The sequence below is a fragment of the Xyrauchen texanus genome, chromosome 14, assembly GCF_025860055.1.
Source record: "Xyrauchen texanus isolate HMW12.3.18 chromosome 14, RBS_HiC_50CHRs, whole genome shotgun sequence".
In the NCBI taxonomy this organism is placed as follows: domain Eukaryota; kingdom Metazoa; phylum Chordata; class Actinopteri; order Cypriniformes; family Catostomidae; genus Xyrauchen; species Xyrauchen texanus.
This window is the reverse complement of record NC_068289.1, coordinates 9,702,794-9,717,782: the sequence shown is the minus strand read 5'-3', so window position 1 is coordinate 9,717,782 and position 14,989 is coordinate 9,702,794. Positions and strand designations below refer to the sequence as shown.

The 14,989-nt window shown below is 36.3% G+C and overlaps 1 protein-coding gene across 2 annotated transcripts; it reads left to right on the top strand.

The window, feature by feature from the left end:
• The first annotated feature begins 770 nt into the window (after positions 1-770).
• Positions 771-13,388, top strand: prkag3b (protein kinase, AMP-activated, gamma 3b non-catalytic subunit). 2 transcript variants are annotated; one of them, XM_052142823.1, is made up of 13 exons: positions 771-894; positions 2,080-2,122; positions 3,099-3,211; positions 3,363-3,444; positions 4,819-4,877; positions 7,468-7,513; positions 7,605-7,659; positions 7,747-7,873; positions 7,997-8,162; positions 9,145-9,182; positions 9,300-9,446; positions 11,968-12,143; positions 13,076-13,388. In XM_052142823.1, exons 1-12 carry the CDS (start codon positions 877-879, stop codon positions 12,082-12,084), a joined length of 1,011 nt encoding a protein of 336 aa, XP_051998783.1. In that variant the 5' UTR covers positions 771-876; the 3' UTR covers positions 12,085-12,143; positions 13,076-13,388. The 2 variants fall into 2 exon arrangements, with proteins under 2 accessions (XP_051998783.1, XP_051998784.1); XM_052142824.1 differs by having other exon boundaries at positions 793-894; positions 3,071-3,211.
• Positions 13,389-14,989: the final 1,601 nt, after the last annotated feature.

Below are 14,989 nucleotides of genomic sequence, written 5' to 3'. Positions count from 1 at the left end.
TGTGCCTGTGGTTATTTTAAGGATATATTTTGAGGATATTGCAAATGTTTGACAAGTATTTGGCTGTCTGGTATTTCAATGGCATGGATAGGTTATAGAAATAGAGTTGCATACAGGCTTTTTGTCACCATTGAACACTGAAAATGCATGTTTAGACAACTACTGTAATCTACTACTACTGATTTTTACCTTCACTTACACAATGTGTTATGTGGCCAGATCCAGCCTGGGAAAGAGATGGAAATTATGAACACGCATGCGTCCAAATGCACATAATCATCCAGTCACAAGAGGCAAAAATAGTGTGCAAATAAGTCTTGAAATGTTTATTACTGATGGTGTTGGATATCTGTACAAGAAGTATGATTAGTTGCTGGATCTAACATTGGGGCGAACGCTGTTAAACACCCAGTGCCGTAACAGTTGTTTATAATGTAAACATTGAAGCTATGTATTTCTGTTGACAACTGTTTTCAATTAGACATTAATTTACAAGTCAGTGAGTCATTAATGTCTTACGTGTTGTAGAATCCTGATAGAGGTCTAAAATTTGTCCTTCAAATCTTAACTATGTTGATTATGCAAAGACCAATGTTCATGCCAACTAGAACCAGCGCTAGTTTATGAAGATCATGAGCTCCCTCTCTGTGTGTGTGTGTGTGTGTGTGTGTTAGGGGTGTTGTGTATACACAGCCACCAAATGCCACAACATCTGTGATTCTCCTCCCCCTGTCCAATGGCCAGCCCCTCTGCATGCCTGGACCGGCTCTTCCTCCTGATTTAGATTAGCAGAGACAGGATCACAGCTGAAGTATGCTCCAGCACTAAAGTCCTTTGTCTCACTCGGCCACCCAGATTGAGCGGTGGGACCCAGACATGGACCCGCTAATGGAGGTAAGACCTAGATAGGAACCTGCAACCTAAATGCTCAAATTACATTGTTTCTGATTACATGGTGAATCACATACTGTTGGAGTTGCCAGCAAAGCGACCTATCTTAATATACTGTATTTATTAAAAAATTTTGGCAACTTTAAGAGCCCAAAGTTTTCAAACTGCTTGCAGAAGTTTTTATAATCCACATTGGATTGGTTAGGTACAGTAATTCAATGGATAGCATGTGAGTAAATTAGTATATCTGGTTGCTGCGCACATTGTGTTTATGTTTAAGGTTATTTTTGGAGCCCTGAACAGTGCATGGGAGACAGGCCCTCAGTGTAGATCAAGTTCAATGATCAATGCAGAGTTCAAATGTATTTAGCTCATGTATACTTAAAAACATAATTATTTCTAATAATTAATTACATTTGCATTTCCTAAATGAAATACAAGTGGGTGTTAGGCTTTGGTTCTGAGTAAAATGCTATTTCAAAGTTGCTTTGCCATTGTTATTATATTCAGTACGAGTCTTATTTTTTACTTACAATGTAATAGAATGTAAATAGATGTAAAAAGAAATAAAAAATACCAATCACAATTCAGTATGTAAGAAAGATCAATCCGAATTCAGTATGCAAATATTGCATCATTGCTTTGGGTTATATTTTGATTGGCAAACATTCTAATATTACAATGTATCAATACAGTGCTGCCCTGAAAACACTAATAATTCTAGCTTACTCATGGGTAGCATGTGAGGAATGATTACCTGTATTATTGAGATAATGGACCCTCCTATGCAGGACTCTGTGGCAGTTGCTGTCAGCGATATCAGTTCTTTAGCCAGTGAGCACCTGTATTAAAAGAGGTCAAATCAATTCACTTTGTCACTGCACTATATGCACAAGTGTTATTGGGTGCGTGGTCAATAACATTATTCTGCACACAGTGTGCACAATAAACAATGTTGCTTATAGATTCCGACATGGAAATATATAGTATTACAGTTCAGCTCAGTTTTGAAGGAATTACCTATATATATAGGGGTGGAGAAACACACACTGCAACCTGATGCTGCCATTTCCTTTTGATATTTTTGGACAGGCAAGTTGTTATATGTAAAAGATGATGCCTTATCCTCACAACTTTTTACTTGTTTGAACATTGGAGTGAAAGGTGTATTCTCTATTTTGCATCTAGGTCCCCTTTATGGAGGATGAAGGACTGTCCATGAAAAGGACAGGTATCTATTAGTATCTTCTATATGCTTATCCTGTGTGTGTTTCTTAGTGTAAACATCCACTGTGTCTTGCTTTCAATACAGTGACTTACAGTGTACAACATCATGAATTAAGAAAGAAATGTCACTGATCTGTGATACTATACAATGATCAGTGTGATTTAATTTGTGTTTTTTATAGTTTGATTTACAGATGATGATGCATACACTATCAGCCAGAAGTTTGGACACAATTCTGTTTCTGATGATCTAAAAAATCTTGTGCTTTGATAGTGTATGTGTAAATGTTGGTTTCTGGACATATTTCAATTGTGAATGAGAAATTCACACACAATTCAGTGTTGGGTGTAATCCAATTACAATGTAATGAGTTAATGTTATATAATTACTTTTTAGTAGTGTAAAGCATTACATTTTAAACTCTTGTAATCATAATAGATTCTGACTTTCAATTAATTAAATTACTTTTAAGTAAATTAATTATTAATGTGATTACTTTTCAATTAAGTAATCAGGAAAGTAATCTGATTGTAATTTTAGATAAATTAATAGTATTTAAATACCTTACCCAAAACTTAACAAGGAACTTCAATACTGTTTAAAAGCTGATCAGCTGGTGCGAGAGAATGTCCAGAGTGCAGAGTGTGTAATTTAGAAAATTCTGTAATATTTAACAATTTCCCTTGCAGGATAAATAAAGTATATCTAATCTGATCTCGACTGTGGGTGGCTACTGTAAAGAAGTTCAAATATGAGATAACTTTGATTGGTTTAAAAACAATTTGGGCACTACATAATTCCCATACTTCTATTTGTGTTATTTCCTACTTTTTATGACTATTGTTATTCTTGAAGGTGGAAAATAGAAATAGAAAGAAAAGGGTGTGTCCAAGCGTTCTGGTAGTGTGCATGCTGACATATGCATACTGCTGACTGACCGACCTGCAGCAGGGGTCTACCTCTCTGTCTCTTTTTAAAGAACCTCTCCAAGACCCTGACTCGGATGTGTACGCCAAGTTTTTCTTGAGTCACTGCTGCTATGATGCCATTCCTACAAGTTCCAAACTGGTGATCTTTGACACAACACTGCAGGCCAGTCACAAACTAGTGTCATGGTTTATGTCACATCCTGTGTTAAAGTGCAAGGCTTTATTTTTATATAATCATTTCAGCAGATTCACGCATTACAAATATTCATACACAAACATTCAAAGCATTAACAATGTGTCGCTGTTCTTTACAGGTAAAGAAAGCATTCTTTGCACTGGTTGCAAATGGTGTGAGAGCAGCACCTTTATGGGACAACAAGTTGCAGCGTTTTGTAGGTAAGCAAACCTGAGAGATTTGCTGAGCTTTTAAAAGTGTGGTTGGTCCGCAATGAGACTGCATCGGATTACCGAAATACTAGAATGCCACTATAACATCTTAACCCATAAAGCCATGTTAGGAAAACCATGCATGATTCACATATGCTAAATTACTTTAACAGTACATACTATAGACAATCCTGTAATACTGATATTTCCATGATGTGGGGTGGTTTTTAAGGAATTCTCTGATCATTTACTCAATTTTATGCCATCTTAAACACGTATGGCTTGCTTTCTTTGTGGAACAAATCTTTCATTTCGCTTCAGAAGATGTGGAATTTACTACAGATGGATTACTTTTATGTGCTTTATGGTGCTTGAAAGTTTTGATCCCCATTTATTTGTATTGAAAGGAGATAAAAAATAAAAAAAAAACTTGGTACAACCTTCAGAATATCTTTGTTTGTGTTCAGCTGAAGAAAGTAAATCAGACAAGTTTGGAATGGCATGAGGAAAAAAAAACAAATTTATAGGTTTGTAGTACATTTTTAGATTGTGGATTTTTATGACATTTGATCTGAGCTTTCTCCCAGATGGATTTTCTGCAATCGGGATTCATATGGTCATGGCAAACCTAAAACTCTAGGAATTTATTTTGAATAAATTGCATCATCAACACAAAGCAGCTCATATGCAAGTGAAGACATTTTGTGTGTGTGTCATGAATTTGATTGATTGTGCTCCACCAAATCATCCACACCACTGATGCCAGCTTCTAAGTTTAGTGTGGCCTCTGGGTAATGGTATCTGGTGGGAAAATGCCAGGTTGCTGTTCTAACCCCCTGTACCTTCTTTGGGTGCAGTAATAGTCATGCTTATGAGAAAGCAGATCCTCCCACTGAAAGGAAACTTGGGTTCAAGACTGTGCTTTTGTCCTTAATTCAGCCTTGCTGATATTAGCTTTTTGACATTGCGTTTGATTGAAAGGAATAAAACTTAAGCAGAAAAGGCTGAAGTGTGTAATTTTTTAATGCTAAAATGCCTTCAATCCCAGCTCAATATGAAGAGACTATCTGTTGGTGCTCTGAAAAAAATGTCCCTGTTTATTTGAGAATCTCACAGCAACATTGGCTTAACCAATGCAGTGAATTTAAGTAGGACTGGTTGCCATGAAATCTACAGGACTACCTGGGGGAGTTTTTGGGGAAAAATGTTTACAAATATTAATAATTTTTGCCATTTTCTCTGATGATGCTATGACACACTTCACCTTTAAATAGAGTACTGTCTGGTGGGCTTCATCTCGGTTTGTGTAAATTAAGTGTTGAATTGAGTTTGAAGCCAAGTGCTCTTGTTTATGTTCTACATGTCCTATTTTTGTCTTTGCAGGGATGCTCACCATTACAGACTTTATCAACATTCTCCATCGTTACTACAGATCTCCTATGGTAAACACTATAAATCGATTGTATTGTTTCCAAATTAAAATATAGAGGAGATCGGATCTAGTTCCCAATTTTTAGTCCAGTAATATTCCTTCAGGGTAGGTTAATCTTTGAGTCAATTTCTGCGTAGCCACATACCTTAAAGTTTTGGCCACAACTAATATTTTCCAAGAAAGAAGTTACAGTTCATTTAACACACTGACCTTTTGTATTATCCCTGTCACAGGGCATGTTGTTACACTTTATACAGCATTTAGTTCCACTCCTCTAATTTGATGGGACAAGCGGTGTTCCAAGAGTACTGATATTTAGTACAACATTGCTGGCACGTTCCATAGTTTCCCTCCGCATTTCTGTGCTTGTGTTGCTCAAAAACACACAATGTTGTTCATGCTTTGACTTCTTTTGGATCAATTTTCATTGTTGGAGCAAAAATAAAGAAAAGTGTTTCTAAAATATAAGAGACTCCCTATTTGTTAACTTATACAATGTTTGTATAAAAACAACTTTAGCAAGAGTGTTTACCCAAGGCCCAGTCACAGTTGTGTTGATATTCAGTACAACACTCTTGCTTGTGTGGAACGGTTATGAAAATCAAAACAATTAGTCAACTGGCAATAATATAAAAGGTTACATAAACAAGTACAAATCCTGCACCTTGCTGTTGCTTGCAAACAGTATACAAATGTATTGATACAACGTTTTGGCATGAGTGTAAAAACGTACTTCGAAATTATACTTAAATGAAAGTATAGATACCGAGTGAAGTTTTACTAAATTAAAAGTCCAAGTATAAGCCAAAAATATACCTGAGTGAAAGTATTCACATTAAATTGTACTTAAGTATTTAAAAGGTAAAAAGGCACTTTTGTCCTAGCTAGAATGAAATCAAGAGAGGAGATTGAGTGAGTGAGGATGTTAAATTTGATTGGTTTGTTAAGTCACCTTTTTATTGTCTCTGACAACTGTCATATTTCTCCCCCAGTGGCTTTCGCAACCTGGTCAAAGAATCATGTTACAATAACAACATTTTTGCATAATGATTTTAAGTGGCCTGTTGTACAAAACACGACCATTTCTGGTGGAATGAACACTAGAGGTGCTAAAACATCAATTACTTATTTCCTTTCACTCAAATAGACTCTGAAATGGCATAAACACTTTTACTAAAGTGCATGACTCATTTTAATGTTTGCATTACATAACCAACTAAATTTACAAGATTAAGTGTGATCAAATTGCGCAGTAGCTGAACTGATAGAGTGTTTTATATGTGATACAATGGACAGGCGTATGAGCCCTGAAGAGCATGCGAGTTAACACGTGAGCCAAAAGTGTCAGAAGTGCCACAAAATGACATGTGCTTTTTATGGCACTATCGGTTAGGTTTAAGTTAAGGATAGATAGTTGGGTTTTGTTGAAATTTCATCAGAACAAAAACTTAAAAATCACATCTCTCCGGGAGAACGTTTCGCTCACAGGAACTGTCCTGAGACATGTCATGAACCACATAATTCTATTTTGCAAAATTAATGTTCATTGCATGGGAGAAGGCACTCACGAATTGCGATGTCAAATTACCCAGCCCCTTGAGACAGAAACAAATCTAAATGAAGCTTTAAATAAAGTTAGTAATGTTGTTGGTTTTGTGAATTGTTTTCTCAGGTTTGCTACCAAACCTTGCTGTTGAGCAGATGGATGAATTGAACAAAATGCATAATTAACATTTTATTCAGATTCCATTATTTTTATTATCATTATTATTGTCATTGCTAGTTTTATAGTTGTTGTTGTTATTATTATAATTAATAGTTGCCTAACAACAACAATTATAATAATTCAGCAAATAGGTAGTAGAAATTCACAGATATGATTTAAATATGAAGGCAAGTGTAGAAATGAATGACATTTAATTACAAAAGCTTTTTTATATATATTTGCAACACAAATTATTATTTCTGACTTTATAACCATCCAATCTGTAGAAGTAGCAGGCATTTAAAATAAAGTTTAGGACAAAGAAGTCAGTTTACTCACTTCATGCTCATAGTTTTGAACAGATACGCACATCACATTCAGTCGAGCGGTCACATTCGGTGTAGTCGCACAAAAATGTCACCGTATCTGAAGCTCAAATCAGATCTGAAATTCGGCCTCTGCAGATGGTTGAAACTCCACACAGCCGCTGTGTGACTCCATTTGAAATGACTGACTTCTGGTCTCTCATCTGTCATTTGTCAGATGCAGTGAAAAGATGAATATTTTACAGTACTGTGTTCACTATTTTCTTGAGCAATTACAAAATTATCATGACGTTGGGATTTAATTTGGAGTATAGAATTCAGAAAAATAAACCAGTGTTTAATGAGGATGGGAAAACGATTTTTTTTGTCTCCTGAATTGTACAAATATATACCCAAAATAATGGTACCACCGCAGTGGCTGCCTTGTATCTTAAACTGTACCTTTTTTTTCTGAGAGTGTATAACCCTTGTGAAAATTTCCCAAAATAACTACTTGCCCCGGTCTCCCCTATATATATTGATATATGTACCCAATATAAACATATGTTCATGCTGTTTATCTGCTGTAGGTACAAATCTATGAGCTGGAGGAACACAAGATTGAAACGTGGAGAGGTGGTTGTAAATAGTTTTGAGGTTCATTATTAAATCTGATACATATCGTAAAATGTCTGTAAGTAGTAGCTCTATCTGTTCCCTCTTTCAGAGGTCTATCTAGAGTATTCTCTCAACTCGCTGATAAGCATCACACCTGACTCCAGGTAAAGCAGGCCCTCTGCTGCACTTTGTTTCCTCTTTCTTTTTCTTTTGTCTCTCCATTGACAGAGAGTTGTGTTTCCTGTTGTCAGCCTCTTTGAAGCCATCTATTCTTTACTGAAGAACAAGATTCACCGGCTGCCCGTCATAGATCCAGAATCGGGGAACGTCCTCCACATACTGACCCATAAACGCATCCTCAAGTTCCTGCACATCTTTGTAAGATATATTTGTGTTTTTTGTTCTTTTCATATCACCTTGTATTAATAAGCAAACTGAGTTGTATGGTAACATTGCAATAGATTTGGACAGAGTGACAAATATATATATTGTGAATTATAGGGCTCTATGATCCCAAAGCCACGATTCTTACAAAAGCGAATTGAGGAAGTGGATATTGGAACTTTCAAGAGTATTGCGACTGTCAGGGAGACAGAAACCGTTTATGATGCTTTATCGATATTTGTAGAACGACGGGTCTCAGCCCTGCCTGTTGTCAATGAGAAAGGTATGTAGCAACGCATTTGACGTTTTGGTTTTGATATTCTTATACCAAAAGTAGTGGCATTTCACTTGTAAAAATGCTGCCATTTTGCTTTTTTCTAATAAGTTTTTAATTACAAATTATATTATTAGCATAACTGTGGGAGGGCGGGGCCGGGTCGTGAATCTACACACCCGGTCCCTTATCAGGCTAATCAAGCCTCCGAGAGGGATAAAGGCCGACTACGGAGGATTGTGCGGGAGAGAGAGTGTCCAGAAATCACGACAGCCCGAGTGTGCTACTTTTGTGTTAATGTTTCATTTTAACGGCCCGTCGTATGTACCGAGAACCTCAAATTAAAGTACTGACCTCAAAACCTGCTTCGCTGTCTCCAGACTCCTTCATTGCTCAAACCAACCAGTTGACGGACATGTCCGTAAACGATCTCTCTCTCCCGCACCATCCTCCGCAGTCGGCCTTTATCCCTCTCGGAGGCTCGATTAGCCTGATAAGTTACCAGGTGTGTAGAATCACGACCCAGCCCCGCCCTCCACCCTGCCACAATAACAATTTAAGTGAAAAGTTTTTCATGTTAATTGAAACATTAACATGACTCTCAGAATTTTAGATTTGGTATGTCCCTTTTTGCTTTAATGACAGCATGCACTTGAGCTGGCATGGACGCCACAAGTTGATGATGCATGATTTGAGAATGTTCCAAAGATCTTGTATGATCCAGTGGAAACAAAGAAATCCTTTGGTGCAACGTAGTTAACATGGTCAATATCACAAATTTGCTTCAATTTGATTGTTGTTGAAATCTTAAATAATTATATTATTTAACGTCAGAACGTTTTAGTTTGAAATTATTTAATTTTTTTTCAAAATCCTTGATTTTAAATCCCATATGTTCAATGTGGATTTTGCACCCCACTGTATGTTTAAAATGTTTCTCCTATTTGGTTCCACATGCTGTCTGTCAACCTGTTGTTTTCATTATTTTTAGGGAAAGTGGTGGCACTTTACTCCAGGTTTGATGTCATTGTACGTAGATTCACACATTTTATTCCCATAACTGTGTCGCTGAATGACTTCCACATATGCTTTACACATCATTATGTAGATTCAAATATTTATGTTTACCTACTGTTTCTACAATAGAACTTGGCTGCACAGAAAAACTACAACAACCTGAACATGAAGATGCAAGAGGCCATTCAGGGCCGTTCGGGCTGTATTGAGGGGGTTCTGAAGTGCTACCCTTATGAAACACTCGAAACCATCATTGATCGCATCGCTGAGGCAGAGGTATTAAGAATAAACAGTTGCCACAGCTGGGTTTCCATCCACGGACCCACTTTATATTAGGTGTCTTTAACTACTTAAGCTTTTGATACAATGTATGTATTATGTATATTTGTTGTTGCATTGTACTTACATTAACAGTACCTGCACTTAATTACATCCGTAGTTACACCGTTTACCTTACCCCTAATCCTAAACCCAACACTGCCCAAACCTTTATGCTAAACCCCAACCCCTAACCCTACCTGTACCTCAAACTCAACAGCAGCAAATGTGAATCTTGTGAGAATTTTGCAGAACAACATGTAGTTACACAATAAGTTCATTGTATTGTATGTAATGTTAGTAAATAATAAAGACACCTAATATAAAGTGGGACTCCATCCACATATTTTTATGCAAATTTTAAGATATTGCATAAAAAATTCTAGATGACAATACCAAAATGCAAATAAAATTTCCAGAATGTGCACAAAAAAAAAACAACCTATATGCCAGCTTAAAGTGGATGCATTTTTTTCCTTCTCATAAGCTAACCCTATAATTTATATAGGAATATACAGTAGATCAAATAAGTCATGTGACTTTGTCTCAACAAGCCATGTGAATACATAATTCGCTCAGAGAATCATCAGAATCATCACACACCATCTGATGTTGCTCTGGTTATTCTGAAATGCCAAAGCCTGTCCTCAAAATGATTGGCCATTATTTCCTCCCAGAACTATCTGACACTCTTTAGCTCCCAGACGTTGTTGTTGTTGTTGTTGTTGTTGTTGTTGTTGTTGTTGTTGTTGTTGATACTTTATTGATCCTTTGCAGGAAATTATATTGTCACGGCAGCTTTAACACTCAATAACAATACATAATACATAACAATAATACCTATATCGAATAATCAGTAACAGATGCATATTCAAAACAGGATATTCAATAGCAGAATTAATAACAGTATATTCAGTAACAGGTGAATATTCATAAATCATTAAACATTCTGATGGCCGCTGGTACAAAGGACTTCCTGGTACGTTCAGACTTGCACTTTGGTGCGATCAATCTATGGCTAAAAGTGCTCTTGTTGATCACCCCAAGAGCATGGATTGGATGTAAGGGATTGTCCATGATTGATTTTAGTTTAGAGAGTATTCTTTTCTCAACCACATGCTGGATCATATCAAATTTAGTCCCCACAACCGATCCTGCTTTCTTTATCAATTTGTTGACTCGATTTAGATCTCCCATGCGAGCACCCTCTCCCCAGCACACCACAGCAAAGAACAGAGCACTTGCCACCACTGTCTGATAGACGTTACACAGTAAAGGACGGCAGATGTTAAATGACCTAAGCCTTCTTAGAAAATAAAGTCGGCTTTGACCTTTCTTATACACTGTCTCCATGTGGCTCTTCCAGTCCAGCTTATCATCAAGGTAAACACCGAGATATCTGTGGCTGGAGACCATCTCCACTTCACTGCCCTGGATGGCGATTGGGGTTAACGGTATCTTCTTCCTCCTCCTAAAATCCACAACCATCTCCTTTGTTTTTAAGATGTTAAGTTGGAGTTGGTTGTGGTCGCTCCAACCCACAAACTCCTTAATAGTTCTCCTGTACTCCTCCTCCTCACCTCCTTTAATTAGGCCAACCACAACCGTATCGTCTGAAAATTTCTGGAGGAAGCAACTGCCACTATTGCCACTATACATTCGGCATCTTCCGCTGAATCAGGGCAATTGTGAAGTTTATCAGAGCGTCTGTGAAGTTCATCTGCATGCTATAAACCACAAATATTTTATTACATTTGACAAAGGATCCACAGTGGCTTCAATTTGGATTTTATTTCTATTTTGCAACAATTTTCCCAGAAGTGACAATGTTGTTCTCTTACAATGCTTTATTTGCAAATTGTTTTTGCAATTATTCATTTTTTTTTTGTTGTTGCATAAATTAAATTCATAACTTGGATGGAAACATGATTACTGTTGCATATGACATCATTTTAAGCTCCTGACATTTCAATTCCTGTTTCTTGCTGTTGACATACTGAAGTTTACTGAATAATTTAAAGGTGAAGCGTGTAATTTTTTCAAAGTTAAATACTTTCTCCTATCCCATCTTAATATGCAAAGACAACTGAAATCCAGACATCCAGCATTACTTTCTCTAAAACGTGTAAACACTGTGGCGATTTCAAAACATTGCTCTATTTGTTTGAGCACCCCGATCAGCTCGACATAGCAACTACTGATGTGAGATTGGGGCAGGACAATCTTTCTGGTTGACAAAGAGAAAACTGGGGGACTGTTATGGAAATCTGTTTGAAAAGTCAAAGATTTTTGCAATCTTGTTTGGTGTCACTATAGAGGCACAGAAACTTACCACATAACCTTTAAAACAAGAACTGTGAATATTTTCCTAGTTTGGGCTTTAGGATGTTAATACATTTGTTTAGGTTCAGAGGTTACATTTGATTAAAAGAAAAAGTGATATATTTGACTAATCTCACTTCTTTCCAAATTCTGTTAGGTTCACCGTCTTGTGCTTGTGGACAAAGAGGATGTGGTGAGGGGAATCGTCTCGCTCTCTGATTTGCTGCAGGCACTAGTCTTGACTCCTGCAGGCGTGGATGCACTTTTCTCCTAATACCAGTGGAGGGCTCCCCTCTCCATAACCGTCTTAATTTAAATCCCTCCCCATACCAGGTACTGTCATGTTTTTATGGTGCTTGTACTTGTAACCATTGTATTCTTAAATAAAATAATATGTTAAAATATATCCTATTTTATCTGGAATGGCTGGACAATTTTGATCTTTGTGGGCATATTTTATATAAATTTTCAAATATTTGTTCCTTAAAGGGATAGTTCACCCAGAAATGTAATATTGTTATTATTTACTCACCCTCATGCCATCCCAGATGTGTATGAATTCTTTTTTTCTGCTGAACACAAACAAATTTTTTTAGAAGAATATCTCCGCTCTGCAGGTCCAGAGAATGCAAGTGAATGATGACCAGAACGTTGAAGCTCCAAAATGCACATAGAGGAAAAACAAAAGTAATCCATAAGACTCCAGTGGTTAAATCCATATCTTCAGAAGAGATATGATAGGTGTGTGTGAAAAACAGATCAATATTTAAGTCCATTATTTCCCATAAATTCTCCTCCCTACCCAGTAGGTGGCGATACACACAAAGAATGCAAATCGACAAAAACAAATGAAGAAGAGTGTTATAGTGGAGATTTATAGGAAAAAGTAAAATATTGATCTTTTTCTCACCCACTTTTATCAAATCAATTCTGAAGATATAGATTCAACCACTGGAGTCTTAAAGATCCTTATATTCTTTTGGAGCTTCAAAATGTTGGTACCCGTTCACTTGCATTGTGAGGACCTACCCAGCTGAAATATGCTTCTCAGCAGGAAAGAAAAGTCATACACATCTTGGATGGTATGAGGGTGAGTGAACGATCCCTTAAAGTGAATGATTTTTTTTCCCTTATTGTGACCAAAATTGTGTATTGCTTAAAAAGTTTTTGTGTCTGAATGGATATTAGTGTTATGTTTTACTGTGAGTGCAGGAACATTTCTTAATGAAAAGATCCAAAAATAATTTTTGTATCTTGTTTTCCAGAAATGAATCGCAAACCATGAGACTTGAAGATTAAAATTGTAAATATTTTTAATTGCACTTTGGAATTGTATGTATCATTTAAAACATGTCTAATCTTATTTTGCAATTTTACATGTATATTATAATAATTTATCAAACAATTATCACGTAATAATTTAATTGTGTTATTCCTTAGTCAGAATACACTAAAGCCATTTTGTTACGTATTTAATAATGCCAAACCCTTTGTGCAAAAAATCTGTAAATTTGTTATAAAGCCATTTGACTCCTGATCCTCACATTGTAAATAAACTGATAATGCTGATAAAATTAATTTTCTTCATATAATTGACTGTTTCAAATATTGTTTGGGCTCTTTTCCTACCACACAAATGGCAGTTTTCTGCAGTTTTCTTGTTGTAGTGTATGTTCCATTTGAAACCATGTCTACCGAGGAAAAGCTACTATTCCGCTAGCAAAATTAGAAATTTTGGACTACTATTAAGTTTTCAGTTCTCTTTGAATACATTTAAAAGATTTTCCCTTGCTTTTTAAATTTATCTTCACTTCATTTACCACCCCTGATATGCTCTCTGGTGCTACAGTGAAACTTCTTAAAAGTTCTGAAAATTATGATTATCGCAGATGCTTTATCTACAATTACTGATGTAAAAAACAGCATCACTATTTGAAAAAAAGTCATTTATGATCAAATTCAGCCATCAATCCAACATCTTATCCTTGAGTAATCATGCTAAATCACTAATTTGGTGCTAGAAAAATCACTTGCCATTATAACAAACACTGCTGAAAGCTATTTGGTTCGTTAAATGAAGCTTAATATTGTCTGTGTTTGTTTTTGAGTTGCCAGAGTATGCAATAGACTGGCATGTCTTAAGGTCAATATTAGGTTAAAAATGGCAAAAAAGAAACTGCTTTCTCTAGAAACTCATCAGTCAATCATTGTTTTGAGGAATGAAGGCTATACAATGCTTGAGATTTCATACAAAGGACAACTGGCTCTAACAAGGTCAGAAAGAGATGTGGAAGGCCAGAAGTACAACTAAACAAGAGGATAAGTACATCAGAGTCTCTAGTTTGAGAAATAGACACCTCACATGTCCTCAGCTGACAGCTTCATTGAACTCTACCTGCTCAACACCAGTTTCATGTACAACAGTAAAGCGAAGACTCAGGGGTTCAGGACTTATGGGAAGAATTGCAAAGAAAAAGCCACTTTTAATAACAGAAAAACAAAAAGAAAAGGTTAGAGAGGGCAAAGAAACACAGACATTGGACAACAGATAATTGGATAAGATTGTTATGTATCTTAACCCCATTGAGCTTTTGTGGGATCAGCTAGACTGTAAGGTGCGTGAGAAGTGCCCGACAAGACATTTATGACATGTGCTACAGGAAGGGTGGGGTGAAATGTCACATGAGTATCTGGAGCAAAGCTGTCATTGCTGCACATGGAGGATTTTTGGATGAGAACTTTTGAAATGGTTTATTTAATTATTTTTCAAATTGTATTAGTAATTTTTCAAGTTATTAATGTCCTGACTATACATTGAGATCAGTTGAATGCCACTTTGGTGAATAACATTTCTGTCCATAAGAGCAAAATCTGTACATTATTCCAAACTTTTGGCCGCCAGTGTATATGTCATAATAAAAAAAGAAATGCAAAATAGCCCATCATTGTGAAGGCAAATACAGAGTTCAATGTTTGAGTTGTTGTGGTGCCTGTATTTACCAGAGGTGTATCCTTGTACATCCTGCTTTCACTCAAAGTCAGCAAACAGTGTCTTGTGAAGTGTTAAGCAGTTTAATAACCTAATTTGCATCATTTGCACTTCAAACCAGTTTGAATACTTGTTGAACGTTGATTTCTATATTTAGAAACATTGCAGTGAACACTGTAGTCATGAAATA